Source organism: Protopterus annectens, chromosome 14.part0 (assembly GCF_019279795.1).
Source record: "Protopterus annectens isolate FY-2018-M chromosome 14.part0, PAN1.0, whole genome shotgun sequence".
NCBI lineage: Eukaryota > Metazoa > Chordata > Ceratodontiformes > Protopteridae > Protopterus > Protopterus annectens.
Genome location: NC_056748.1, coordinates 17,702,919 through 17,718,505, shown reverse-complemented (window position 1 = coordinate 17,718,505; position 15,587 = coordinate 17,702,919). Strand labels below are relative to the sequence as shown.

General features: G+C 40.8%; 1 protein-coding gene across 1 annotated transcript in view; it reads left to right on the top strand.

Moving 5' to 3' along the window:
• SHOC2 (SHOC2 leucine rich repeat scaffold protein) overlaps positions 1 to 15,587 on the top strand; it is a gene marked incomplete in the record, with an annotated part of 832,478 nt that overhangs the window by 310,350 nt on the left and 506,541 nt on the right. Inside the window, 1 exon segment of the mRNA XM_044055718.1 lies at positions 12,363 to 12,485. Within this exon segment, the coding sequence (XP_043911653.1) occupies positions 12,363 to 12,485 (123 nt within the window).

The window sequence follows — 15,587 nt, the reverse complement described above, 5'->3', positions numbered from 1 at the left end:
AGCCACACCCAGTGGGTCATTCCCCAATAAAGCCACTCCAGTCATTTCCTTAAATTAGTTAAATGCATAGGAAGAAAAAGATACTTTGTAATGTAGTTATACTGCAGCTACCTTTGCATATGTATTTTCTACTTTAAATACAAGAGCCAGATCATGGTCAAATAGGGTTCTAGGAAGGGTACTAGACCACCACCCCAGAGCAGCCCCTCCTGCAGCAACCCCCAGCAGCAGCCCCCTCCTCAGCCATTCCAGTGTTCCATTATTTGGTTATCTCACCAGTTACCATGCATATGTTCTATTATTTGCTTCTACAGTGATTACAGATATTGAAACAAAATAGCACAAACACAGATAGCCACTTGCTAAACAATACAGTTTGACAATAAAAACAGACTTAGCATGAGCAGTAAACTTGTATGCCCTTGAAACTCTCATTCATTGAAATGGCAAAACTCACATTCATTGAAACCGCATAAAAACCCACATTCATAGAAATTGAAAACCCACATTCATAGAAATGCATCTGGTTGACTGAGAATCAAGTTTACTTTGGGCTGTTTTCAAAACAGACTCCTTGCACACATTTTTTTAGGGGCATTCATACATGTATTTATTCTTTAATTCACTTTCCTGATTGTATTGAATTATATTCCTTGTATAATACAGCACCACTTGTTAGAATGTTTTAAATTTGTAGTTTTAAACATTCTTTTAATAAGCAATGAGACAAAAGTTATGAACCAAACACTACCCGTTTCAAAATATTTCAACAATAAAAGGCCACTCAAGACTTCTGTCATTACAATCCACCAATATTACTGCGCACACACAATCTCTGCAGAAGTTTAGAATGTAATTCTTATCTTCAGTTTTGAAACAGCTGGTACCAGGAATGCTACGGATGTTTGGTGGGAGCCTATTCCAAGCTAGGGACACTGAGTGTTTGTAGAGGAGTTTGCCAGTTATTTTGTTTGGTTTAGAGATGTCAAGAAGGTACTGGTCAGAGCTACAAATTGAATGAACAGGGTATAAGGGGATACTATGGCAGAACGAGAGAGACAGGCAAGGGAGTTGTTTAGCAGGGAGTGTGTGAGCTGCAGCTGGGAAAGTAGTTAAAGCTGGGGGAATTCGAGCCATTGAAGTTGTTTCAGGGCAGGGAAATGATGTGGTTTATATGGTTAGTTACAGTTGAATCTGGCAATATTGTTGTATGTGTGTTCGAGTTTGGTGAGTAGGGATGACTGGAGATGGGCAAGGATAGAGGAGGCATAGAGTAGACATGGAAGGGGGGAAGGCTTGGGCTAGCGTGGGTTTGAAGTTGGAAGCAAGGATTTTATTTCTGTAGAGAAGACCCAGTTTCTGATTACTTTTTTTTTTTTTTTTATAGTGTTGTATATAGATGTTGAATTTAAGATGGTCATCAATTATCATACCAAGTAAATTAGTGTGAGGTTCTGTTTTGATAACAGTGCTATCAAGAGAAGAAATGGTAAAGGTGGATTTGTGGTGGGAGAGAGATTTGGGAAGGAATAATAGGAGCTTAGCCTTTTAGGGTTAAGTATAAGTTTGTGGTCTGTGAGCCATTTTTCCACAGATGAGAAACAGTTTGGAGTGATGGAAAGAAGGTTAGTAATGTTGTCCATGCAAGAGATAAGAATAGAGTCATCAGTGCATTGTACAAGGGAGGAAGTGGTGCAGGAGGAGTAAAGGTGATTGGTGAAGATGTTAAATAGGAGAGGGCCGAGGACTGAGCCTTGAGGGATGCCAGTTTGGGTAGGTGAGGAAAGGGGAGCAGGTAGATTGCCATCTGACAGACCCGCAGCCTGTTGAAAGATAGCTCAAGAACCAGTGAATATTAGAGAGGGAGAGGTTTAGATCAGTTAGTTTAGCAATAAACTTGGAATGGAAGACGATATCAAAACAGAGAGTTTGAGGAAGAGGCAGGATACAAGTATATTTTTGTCTCTGGCTTCAGCCATAGTGTGAATGAAGGATAGGGGGACTTTTGTCTACTAGGGGGACTAGGTGGAGGTGCTATAGTTTGGCCTGAAGGCATGTTGAGCAGGGATCAGAAGTTTTTCATTGATTAGGTATGTAAGAAGTTGGCTATGAATACATTTTTCAAGGATTTTGGATAGTGGAGATAGGATGGCATTGGGTCTGTAGTGGGATGGATCTGCAGAGTTACCTCCTTTGTGTAGTGGAATGGTGTAGAAAGATTTTCAGATATTGGGGACAGTGGATTCATGGATAGATCTGTTTATTAAGATTGAGACAGGATAGGCTACAGATTGGCTACAGATTGAGCTGCAAGTTTAAGAAAGAGAGAGAGGTTATCAGTAGAGAAAAAAGAGCAAGGCTTTAGTTTTAGTAGAAGGGACATTATGTAAGCAGTGCAGACAGGGTTAAGATAGAAAAGGATGGCGTTTCTTGTATTGGTTTTGGTATGAGAGAGGTTATTTACTTGGCTGGATTGGATTAGGTTTTGAATTGATTCAATGACGGGGGTATTAAGTAAGGTGGCAGTTTCTAGGGGAGAATTATTTGGATAGGGGTTAGGGGGTGGTAGGTTCACCAGGATGCATAATTTATCAATGGTGGGCCAGAATTTTTTAGGGTTAGAATTTTGTGACAACTCTGGGTTATAATAGTAGTTTTTCTTGTCTTTGTTGATTTGTTTTATTTTTGAGGGATTTCTTAGTGCTTGATATTTTTGGAAGAATGTTGCAGATTTAGTTTTTAGCCATGTTTTCCAGTACTTGTCCCTTTCTTTCATGAGAGTGAGGGTGTCTTTAATGAGACAAGGTGAGTAATTTATTTTGTTTCTAACATTTCTTAAAGGAGCTAAAGAGTCATAAAGAGTCAATTATATCAAGAAATGTGTGATTAAATTATAGAACTACATCATTGAGGGGGAGGTACTTCTGGTGGCACCAGTTAATAGAGGCGAGCTGATTATTAAAGGTTTCGAAGTTGATGGAAGAAAGGTTGCACCATTCTCTAAAATGGTGGGATTAGGGTATTTGAAGGGAGTATTCGTAGACTTGACTAGGGAGGTGGTCACTTAGGGAGTCGGGTAGGGTACTGGGATTATTACTGTTGACAAGGTAAGTCTTGCATTATTTAAAGTGGAAACATATGTTAGTTTAAAACTGGGTTTGTATGGAAGAGGACGGTCCTTTTTCCAGGTGGTAGTGCAGTTTCTATCAATGAAGGTAGAGGCAATCAGTGAGAAGTTACACTTTGCCCTTAAAACATAAGGAAAGAGGAGGGGAGAGAGTGTGGTGAGTATTATATGGGGAAAAAAACAGTGGTTATGTCTACTACAAGTAATAGCATCAAGAGAGTTCACACAGAGGGTTAATTGAGAAAAGGATGAAGATGAGTTAACAGCAGTTAAGAATAGAGTATAACAAATGAGACAGTATTGCATTCAATATATCTCCTTCCATACAACAGAGAAAGATTTTAGTGTTTAACATCTATCACAGCCAGTATGTCTACCATAGTTTAAAAGCATCCTTAAGCAGCCTTACAATTAGAAAATTCCAAGTAATTCATATATGTACAGAAAGACCGGGTCTAAAGTACTTAAATTATGCTGCATTGCATACACATCCACTGAGTTGCTTAATTAAATATTTAGAACTGTGGAGATGCAGCACAGCAATCACAGTAGAATGAAAATAAAGATGATGCAATTATTTGATCCTGCCACCTCATTGTTGTCAATTATATCAGTGGTAGAGATATAGACAGTAATCTACAGAAATATGAAAACTGCATATGTATTACAGTACATATTGAGACAGTAATGTACAGAAAATGGCACCCAAGACTACAGGTTTAAAGAGGATCATTATATCATTCGAGATGAGAAATGTACCTGCCTTTAACAGCTGTAGATGGTGCTTCAGCTTATCTACCTGCCTTTCCCTTTTCAATATATGACTTCCATAGTCGGTCTAGCAACTTGCAGCAGTTTGAGTGCAACCTTTTATTTGTCTAGACTCTGAGTAAGAAACCGATCTGACGAGCAACAGCTACCTGAAATAGCTATCTGGGTGCATAACCAAAGTCCCGGTGGTTTATATCAAAACATAAATCTTTTCCAGGAGAGGTTAACACAGCTTAAAAGACTGTACACACTGAAATGTTGTTAAAATTCCAGGAAGTCTGACACCTGTATACTGCAGAGAAGGAGCAGTGGACTGTAAGGATAGGAAAGGATGGCGATGAATGCTAAGAGAGCATTTTAAATACCCAAAGGGATTATGGGAGAGAAAAACGAGATTGGGAAGCAGGGAATTGTAGATCATGTGGGAAGGATAGAGATAAGAGTAGGTGAGAAATTTAGGATAACAAATGGCAATTGCCACAAAAAACAATCACTAACGCAGGAAGCAGAAGGTAAGGAGCACAGGAGGATGAAATAGCAGGTAAGTAGAGCAAGTCGGGGAGTGAGGAGAAATGTGGGCAAGGAGAGGTAACTTAGCTTTAATGCTCAATCACAGCAACTGCTTTTTGAACTTTGTTGTTTCAACTGCTAGCCTCTATGGGCGGCGGTGAAATAAAAAAAAATATTGTTGTTGTTGTCTTTCGGCTTTTCCCAGTTAGGGGTCGTCACAGCAGAACTCCGGTCCGTAAATTGCACCCTCTTGATGCCGGGGTGGGCGCAATTGCTAGCCTCTACGGGCGGCGGTGAAATTAAAAAAAAAAATGTTGTTGTCTTTCGGCTTTTCCCGGTTAGGGGTCATCACAGCAGAACTCCGGTCCGTAAATTGCGCCCTTTTGAGGCCAGCCTGTACGGCGCCCTAGGCGGTCGGCTAGTTCACCTATGCCTAAGGCCGGCTGTGGTAGTAAGCTAGGGTAATCTTCCCATATAGGTAAGGCTACTGCATCAGTAATTAGTATGATAAACATAGTACAGTTGTGTAAATAAACTTTCCATAACAGTAGATGTTTGAATGTTCACTGCTGCTGTAGCAGCACCCTCCCTCCATCCCCTTATTTTTTGAGGTGTTTTTGCTAGGGTGTAGTTTATTTTTTGTTCTTCCTAACATCGTCCTTTCAGGGCTCAACGCCCCTTTCTCTGGCAGGAAAGCTCTAAAGGTATTGGCACCCAAACTTTTCTTTTAGTCAGCCGAGGTCTGAAGCTTTGGAAGCTGTCCTACTGTTCTATCCTAGGCAGGATATAACCAGTATAGCTAAGGCTACTGCAGCAGTGATCATTCAACCATCTAATGTTAGTATAAGTTTACTTATACAACCATTCTTTGTTATTTAGTAATGCATCTTTGCATGAAATGTATGTGGGTGTGACATAGGGGTTCTCTGCCTAGCTTTGTAAGGCACTACAAGCTGAATGTAGTCTACAGGTCAAGGTCCTCCTTTGCGGCCCTTGTGCTATGTTGAATTCTTTTAAAATGGCACCCAAGACTACAGGTTTGAAGAGGATCATTATATCATTCGAGATGAGAAATGTACCTGCCTTTAACAGCAGTAGATGGTCCTTCAGCCTATCTACCTGCCTTTCCTCATCCTTGGAAGTGAGGCCTACTGGGAACTATTAGGTGAACTATATTTTATGTTGTTGGTGCTCGATCTTGGGTAGCGCACTTTCCAGTCAGCCGAGAGAGAGAGGGAATGTAGTGCATTGTGTGTAAGACTGGGAAAGTTTTTAGGTGCTGAGTTTACTTGAGTCTGCTTTCACATTCCTCAGAGGATAGGTTCTGATCTTGTAGATCTGTCATAATGGTTACTACACAGCTTTCGTTTAGCACTTTGTAGCATGATATATTGCAGTGTCTAACTTGTCATGCCATACACTTTGCAGTGTTACTCTGTGGCCTCTTGGCCTTTTGTTGATGTGCCAGTAGCTGTAGTATGTTCATCATGTTTCACTGTTGCAGTCATTACACTTGGGTTATCCTGCTGGCAGGCAACCCGCAGTCGGCCTGAATTCCAAAGTCCTGGTCTGGCGTCGGTTGCTGTCTCCTCTTCCCTGACGTCAGTGCGCCAGGGGTATAAAAGATGCAGCTGACGCCATTTTCTTCAGTCTTTCTTGCCGCGCGGTGCCCGAAGCAAAAGCAGTTCGCAAGTGCCGGTCGGCCGACTCCTGAGTTTTTCAAAATCGAATTTCAGATCCGAAGTCTTCAATAAAGCTAAGTACCCCGTTGGGGAAACTTTTTTCTTGCTCCAGACCGATGTCAGAAAAAGTTAACAATTGTATTTCTTGTGGGAAGCAAATACCTCATAAGGATTTCCACTCTTACTGTATTTCTTGCCTAGGCCCTGACCACGACGTTGCCAGGCTGCTAGTTGTCAGTTTTGTGCTAGATTTAACCAACGCACTATTAAGCATCGGTACGATTTTGCTTTTCATTATTTTGGCAGAAGGTTTAACTACATAATGCCGTCGGAAGAACCGACGACTGTAATTCATAAAAAATGCAAGGATAAAGACAAGGACAAGCACCCGAAGTCCAAAACTGACGACGAAGCCTCTTTTAGGCCAGTCGCCGGTTCGCCGGTGCTCAGTGAGGCGCTTTCGCAGCCCCTGACTCTCGCTACCTCAGAGCCACAGGCTGCCTCCGACTCCCACATGGAGACAGCTAGGCCTCTTGATACTCAAGGTGTTGGCCCTCCGGAAATTAATCCCTCAGATGGGTCCAGAGCCGCTGAGCAGGCATCGGCTTCTGAGGGTCTTCAGACCTACACAACTTTATATAAAGCCTATTTCAGCATCCAAGACAAAGTCTAAAACAGTTTTAAAGACAAGGAAACCAGTACAGAATTCTCCAGGACAGGCTTCTATGCCTAAGAAACAGATGCTCAAAATGGCCAAAGACCTAATTACTTTGATCAGGGGTTCCCATCCCCCTCCTGATAAGAGGCCTAGGCAAGACACTGAATATGATTCCTCTGATCAGGTTTCCATTTCCTCTGATTCCTCTTCTGATCAGGGATATTCTGTTCCTCCCTATGAGGATTCTGATGCTGAAGATTCTATTCCTTCAGCTTCTCCTCCGGAGGACTTTTCTTTTGGGGAAACCCTGCATCCCATGAGGGAGCATTTCCATTGGGAGAACCAGGATTATTCAGATTCTAAGAAAAGACTTAGAGACTTTCTTTTACTTTCTCAGCACAGACCTCTTGCAATTCCCCCTGTTCTAGACATAGTAGATTGTTTTCTCAGAGTCCGGCCTGTCTCCAGACTCTCTACCTCCTGCCCCTGTCATGCCGGACAGATACTACAGGGTTCCAGACACCCATACATTTTTTTACAAAAACCCTGCTGCTGACCCAGAAATGATCTCACAGGGTCCCAAAGGGATCAAGGCTGCTTCTGCCAAAATCCCTGTCCCATCAGACAGAGATGCCAGGGCTTTGGACAGATGGGGGAAAAAGTTTACACTTCTGCTACCTTGGCTGTAAGGGCTTTAAATGGTCAGTTTCATATGCTCAGATATCAGCAATACTTAATGTCTTTGTTAAAACAAAAAATATTGACAAATTCTGAATGTACTGAGAACAAAGATTTGCAGGATTTATTGCATGCAGCTGAACAAGTGGGAAAACGTACTTTGCAATGTGGCTATGATTCACTGGAGGCCTTGTGCAGGGCCACTGTTACAGGTTCTGTTATTAGAAGGCATACTTGGTTAAATGAACAGAATCTGCCTGATCATGTTAAAGCAAAATTATTAGATGCTCCATTACAGCATGATACTTTGTTTGGTGTTAAGGCAGAGGAGGTGTTAAAGAAAATGGAGGATAAGGCAAAATCTATGCAGACAGTAAAGGATTTCTTACAGGTACAGCTACCCAGATTTAGCAGGAACTGGCCCTCTAAGAATTGGTCCTTTCCAGTGTCAGACCACAAAGAGGCAGATTCAGATGCCCTAGAGGCAGGCAACAGCCCCAGGGCTCATACAGGCCCAAACAATGGGGGTACTTCTACCTCCAAAAGCGGAGAAGACAAATCACAGCCTTATAGAAAACAGTCCCAATGACTTCCCTCTGCCAGTGCCAAGCACTTATTTTTTGGCAGTACCCTTAGGGGGAAAGCTAGCATTTTTTTTCACAGAACTGGCACAAGATCACCCAGGACAAATGGGTCTTAAATATAGTCTCTCAGGGCTTACAGGTTCCACTTTCACACCCTTCCAAAGGCAAAAAGTATGCCAGACCTGCCACGCAATCAATAGCAAGAGGCACAAAAACAAGTTTCATCTCTCATGGACATGGGGCTATTCAGCCAGTGCCACAACAAGAGCAGGGACAAGGATTTTACTCAAGACTTTTCTTATTACCAAGAAAGGACAAAGCCTGGCGACCAATTCTGGACATGTCTATTCTAAATACTTTTCTGGACGTCCCAAAATTCAAAAGGTTGACTCTACAGCAGCTTCTGCCCATGCTGGACAAGAAGGTTTGGCTTGTAACTTTGGACCTCAGAGGCATACCTGCATGTCCCAGACAATCTTGCAGAAGATACCTCAGATTCATAGCTGGCTCAGTGCAGTACCAATTCTCTGCACTGCCCTTTGGCTTATCTACTGCACCCAGGGTCTTCACAAACTGCCTGGCACCAGTAATTGCATTTTGCAGACAAAGAGGAATTCAAATATACCCCTACTTGGATGACTGCCTTATTCAAGCAAAGGACAAAGATATTCTACTACAGCATCTGGCGTTTGTAAAAAGATTACTAATTTGCCTAGGGTGCACAGTAAACGAAAATAAATTAAAACTAGTGCCCTCTCAAGAGATAATATTCCTGGGTGCAAGCTTAAATACAACTGCCCAGATGGCTTATCTCACGCCAGACAAACAAAAGCATCTGACTTCTTACTTCAAAGACATGGCAACAAAGACCCAGTTATCTGCAAGAAAAATTCTGCAGGCTCTGGGCTACATGGCATCCTGTGTTCTACTAATTCCATATGCAACACTGCATATGAGGAAACTACAATGGTATCTAAAAAGTGTTTGGACTCAACATTGCCACAGCCTGGAAACAGTAATTACTCTCATTCTCTGCCTGCAACAGGAATTTCAGTGGTGGGCACAGGCCTGTCACCACAACAAGGGACAGCCATTCACCTTACCCACTTACAGGCAGACACTAACAATGGATGCATCAGATAATGCCTGGGCTGGCGCACATGGCAGGAAAATGTATTCAGGACACATGGCCCACAAACCAAATGCATCTTCATATCAATCAAAAAGAAATGCTAGCGGTACAAAATGCCCGGTCAGCCTTCAAGGACCTACTCCATCCAGGACAACTACTGATAGACAGACAATACTAGTCATGTGGTACATAAACAAGCAAGGGGGCACACATTCCTACCCCCTCTGCAGGCAAGCCATGACTTTGTGGAACACAGCATTGACTTATCAAGTACATCTGCAAGCACAATTCCTGCCAGGAAAGACAAATACTTCGGTAGATAAACTAAGCAGAAACCTCATGGATCCTCACGAGTGGAAACTGGGTCCACAAATCTTCAACATAACAGGGAAATGGGGATGCCCAGACATAGATCTATTCGCCTCCCCTCACAACTGCCAGCTACAGAGATTCTGCACTCGGACTTATCACAAACAAGCATGGAAAGTGGACGACCTTTCATTTAGCTGGAAAGCCCTTGCAGTATATGCCTTCCCTCCTCTGCCTCTCCTCTCCAAGGTACTCCTAAAGGTCAGACAAGAGAAGCCAAAAATGATACTAATTGCTCCAGACTGGCCACGCCAGCACTGGTACCCAGTCATAAAGAGCTTGTCTCAAGGCCCAGCCTGGACATTGCCTCTAATACCTCATTTGCTGATCCAACAGAACAATCAAATCCTGCACAGCCAACTCGGAACCCTAAATCTGGCTGCATGGCGGATAATGTAATCATTCAGAACACACCTCTCTCTAAAGCAGTTATGGATGTTATTTTGGAGGCCAGGAGGCCCAGCACCAGAAAATCTTATGCAGAAAAATAGAAGATATTTTGTGCTTGGAACCAAGCGCAGGGAATTGACTCGCTTTAACCAAATATTCCTCAGATTTTGCAATACCTAACTGAGATGCTGGACAAGGGCCTATCCTTCTCATCATTTAAGATCTATGTCTCTGTCATTTCAGCTCATTGCAATACGGACCCACCTATTTTTTCTCATCCACTGCTAAGACAGCTTCTCAGAGGGGCCAAAAACATAAGACCTCCAAGGAGAGCTCCAATACGTACATGGGACCTCAATTTTGTCTTGGAAAAACTCACACTGCCTCCTTTTGAGCCAGCCAGTAACAGCAGAGATAAAATACTTGTCATGGAAAACCGCTCTTCTCCGGCACTAATGGCTGTGGAACCTTTTATTATTTTCCATCAGGACAGGGTTTCTCTAAGGACAAACCCTACATTTATGCCTAAGGTGTAGTGTCCAGTGTGGCTCTTAACCAAACCATGCATTTGCCTACTTTTATCCAAACCCACAGAATAAGGGGGAGAGACTTCTGCATACTTTGGCCATACACAGACAGCTGTGCTTTTACTTGGACAAGACTAAAGCCTTCAGAAAGACTGAGCAACTCTTAGTGGCATATGCTGCAGGTTCCCAAGGAAAAGCCATTTCAAAGCAGACTGTTTCAAAATGGATAGGCCACTGCATTCGTTTCTGCTATTCACAACATGGCAAATCAGTGCCCAAGGGCATTAGGCCACATTCTACCAGAGCAGCAGCCTTCCTCAGAGGAGTAACAACCAAGGATATTTTGGAGGCTGTGACATGGACTTCAGTGCACACTTTTACAAAGCACTACCATTTACCTCTCTACTCTAAATCCAGAGCAGGCTTTGCCACTGCAGTTCTGCAGGGCCTCATAGCCACTCCAAACTCTATTTAGGCCCAGTCGCCCAACCTCAGCTTTGGGATTCAACCCAAGTGTAATGACTGCAACAGTGAAACACGATGAACATAGTACAGTTGTGTACCTACCATAAATGTAGATGTTCGAGTGTATTCACTGTTGCAGTCGAGGTTACCCTCCCACCATCCCCCTTTTTCTTTGCTGGGACTTATCTGTACCTATCTATTCTATACAACCTATGTCTTGTATTTGCTTGTAGATAAAGGTTATGTGCATGCTTTTTTATGATCATCATTTTTACAGCCTACCCTTTTGGGGGCACCTGACATCTGGGGCAAGAAAAACTGAAGAAAATGGCGTCTGCTGCATCTTTTATACCCCTGGCGCACTGACGTCAGGGAAGAGGCGACAGCAACCGACGCCAGACCAGGACTTTGGAATTCAGGCCGACTGCGGGTTGCCTCCCAGCAGGATAACCAAAGTGTAATGACTGCAACAGTGAATACACTCGAACATATACACTAGAACTCCAGCTCTATTCAGTCTCATACCGCTTGCTCAGAGGTGACCTGTGCCTGACATATAAGGCCATGTCAAACCCAGATTTGATGAATATGCTTCACCTCAAAAAATCTAGATCCCTCAGAACCACAAGGGCGGGAGACTTAAACCTTGACACGGTTATAAATAGAACGTGCTGGAGGGACAGATTCATCACCCAGAGACTCCCTATGCTGTGGAACAAAATCCCGGTACATGTGAGGCAGAGCACCTCTCTGGTCTTGTTCAAGAGGAATCTTGACCAATGGATGGGAGATTGCAGATATACCCCAGGGATTACTTCAGCGTCACTGCTTGACAGAGGCACAGCAAAATGATAGGCATAGTTTTTATTCAAACTAAAGGGGTGGCGAAAGCCACATAACTATGGGCTAGGCTTATAAATGCCCTTGGGCAGATAGCCTAGTATGAACCTATGAACCTATGAACATCTACATTTTTGGTAGGTACACAACTACTTTTTTCATCCTCCCACCAGGTTGGAAGGTCTGACCAGTCCTTTTTATTCTCTTCCTGAAGAGCTTTGGCTCGTTCTTAAACCTGTCTGTCCATATGCACAGGTAGACCCCTGATCTTGAAAGGCTGCTGCCTACTTGGAATGATTTGTCAAAGTAGCAGGCACATTAACAGAGTATAGTTCCACAAAGGGATTTAAGGAGTAGTAGTATAGGTGGAAAATTTGGGGTTCTGGAAAAACTGCTGCATAAGGCAAGACACATTAGCCTTTTGCTTGCATGTTTTCTGTTAATTTGTACACATTTGAGTAGTTTAAGTATTGCATACCTTGAATTATAGTGTTAAAGCTATTTGGATTGGCAAACTGAATAGGTCATTGACATTTTAAATTTGTTTTCCAGTATGGTAGATTATGTAAACACTAAAGCTTTTCCCCAAGGCTTACCTATTTTCATAAACTATATTTTGCACTTCTCAGGACAATCAGCTAACTTCACTTCCACTGGATTTTGGAACCTGGACAAGCATGGTAGAACTGAATCTAGCCACAAATCAGCTGACAAAGATACCAGAAGACATTTCTGGTCTTCTCTCCATGGAGGTTGGTCTTTTGTTTCTTGTATTATTTGTTTAAAAAAATGTTCTCCAAAAGCATGAGTTAGTTTAATGATATTAAAGTCAAGTGGAGTATTAAAGTTCTGAAAATGTCAAGCTCACAGCTTGACATCAACTTTTACTTTCTGTTGCTGAAAATGAGAAGTAGTGCTGCTCCTTATACATCTGTCATAATGGTTTGTACACAACTTTCATTTAGCACTCTAGAGCATGATAATATTACAGACACTCTGTACTTGGAAGTTGTAGCTTTTCTTTAAATGCGAGCCTGTACTTTTCAGGTAGGTATTGATTTTCCTTGTGTCTTAACTGTGTGTGCATTATTTAGTGTGATATGGTTTTAATATGTTGCAATAATTTTACATGTGTATGTTGTTCATTTTTTTTTTTTTTTTTAAGAGTTGATTAATTTAGCTACTTTGGTGTATCCCCCCCCCCCACCACCACCACCACCACATTTCCTTTTGTGGGGTTATTCTTTAAAGGTTAAATGTCTCTTCTTTTCTCTTTTTTTTAAACCTTCAAGGGCTAACTTGATTTTTTTTCTTTATTCTGTTAGCATTTGGAAATTCATAATATAAAGATCCAAAACAAAAAACAAACTAGAACTATAAATAAAACTAATAAACGCCGAAATCTGTATGGACAATCTGAGGCACGTCAACCATATACAGAAAACTTTTAATAAACCTTTTGAGCACTTTCATCTCAAAAAGTGAGACTTCCTCAGAAACAAAAAAAACTCAATCAATGGCATTTAAATACTTGTTTAAAATCTTGACGTCAGTAATCAATCATAAATTTAAAGGTATATATACCCAACCAAAGCAAAGCACATATATTATACTGTAATGAGAAAAAAGTGTGTGTGTATATATATATATATATATATATATGTACAAATTCTTATAAATAGCCCATCGGGTCAAAACTTGATAAATACATTGTTAAATTAAACAAAATATAAACTAGATATAAAATACTAACTCAATAATAAACAATAAACATTTTAAAACAGCTAAACCCATAAGTAAAAAAAATATATATATAATTATACATGTGTATATATAAAAATATTGTGTCATGTATAATATGCCTAACCAACGCCTATCAAATAAATGCCACATTTTAGATAACATTTCATATATAATATAATAACACTTGATAAAAAATATAACTTGATAAAAAATGAAAAAATATTAAATATAATACTTCATATTCTGTTAGCTCTTTCTAATAACATAGGTGCCAAAGAGACATGATCATTTAAACCTGGTGTAAACATTGCAGCCAGTCTAAATTGCCACTGGCTTTTTTTCTTTTTTAGGGTGTTTTTCCAATCACCCCCTCTCGGATTTACCTGTACAACATCCAGAATACCAAAAACACATTTTTCAAAATTATCACAAACTGCTGCATGCCTATATAGAATAGAGCATTAGTGGATTTTTTATATCATTTAGATGTTCATATATTCTGTTTTTTAACCTTACTTAGTCTCTTACCTACATAAAAATGTCCGCTAGTGTGACACCTAGCTAAATACACTACTCCCCTGGTATTACAATTACCTTTCTTAAAGTATGTCTTACTTTTCATGTTATTGTCCAAAACCAAACTAGATTCCTTACTAATATATGGACAATAAGGACACATACCATACTGCCTAGTCCCTTGTGTAACGGGGGTGGCATTATTCATCCTATATTCCAACAACTGTTTGACATTGTATCCCACTTTATTAATGAATCTGGGTTTATTACCCACCTTATTGAAAATCTCTTCATTTGTTCTAAATATACTCCAATTTCTTTCAAAAGCCTGCCTAATCATAGTAGTTTTGGTATTATACTGTAGAGCACAAGCTTTTCTAAAATCTTTGGACGTATCTTTGTCACATTTAATAGTGCTATCAATTACTATTTCTGGAGGGGTACCAAGTAGGGGTTTGTATTTATTCCCCCACTCATTATATATTTCTTGGAGAATGCTATCCAACATCTGTGATGGATAGCCTCTCTCAAGAAACATGTTGGAAATAACCTGAAATTCACTTGTCAAATCATCCTTGTTGGATGTCATCCGTGCTACCCTAATAGCTTGTCCTTTGACAATACTGATCTTTTGTCCTAAAGGATGATCACTCTCAAAATGTAGATAAGCATTGCAAAAAGTCCTTTTTCTATATATCTGTGATTTAAATTTTCCCTCTTCCTTAGATATATATGTGTCCAAAAAACTAATGGCTTGCCTATCATACTGAAAAGTGAAACTCAAAAAATCAGTACTAGAATTTAAATCTGTAAATTTTGGAATTTCATTTTCCAGGACCCCCCCCCCCCCCCCAAAAATAAAAATATCGTCCAGGTATCTAAGATGTAATCTAATATTTTTCCAAAACAAACTTTGCATGACTTGTTGATTTTCCCAGCCCAGTAGAACTAAATTGGAATATACGGGTGAACATGTTGCTCCCATCGGGACACCCTTTATCTGCTGATAGTATTCCCCCTCGAACCAAAGAAAATTATTATCCAAAACTATACCCATAAGTTCACAAATCAATTTGACAATGTCATTCTCCAACTCTGAATATTGAAAAAGAACCTCTTCAAATAATAACAAACCTTCCACCTTGAACACTGGTAAAAAGATCCTTTACATCTATTGTTAGAAATATAGTATCTTCATTATATAATTCTTAGGTTCATAGGTTTATACTAGGCTATCTGCCCTAAGGCATTTATAAGCCTAGCCCAAAGTTTTGTGGCTTACGCCACCCCTTATATGAAAAAATACTGTACCCATTAGTTTGTTGTGCCTCTGTTCAGCAGTGACACAGAGATGATTCCCGGGGTAAACCTACGATTTCCCATCCACAGGTCAAGATTTCTCTTGAACAGAGCCAGCGAGGTGCTCTGCCTCACATGGACCGGGATTTTATTCCACAGCATAGGGAGTCTCTGAGTGATAAATCTATGCCTCCAGCACATCCTATTTATATCCGTGCTAAGGTTTAAGTCGCTTGCTCTAGTGGTTTTGGTGGATTTGGATTTTTTGAGGTGGAGCATGTCCATTAATTCCAGGT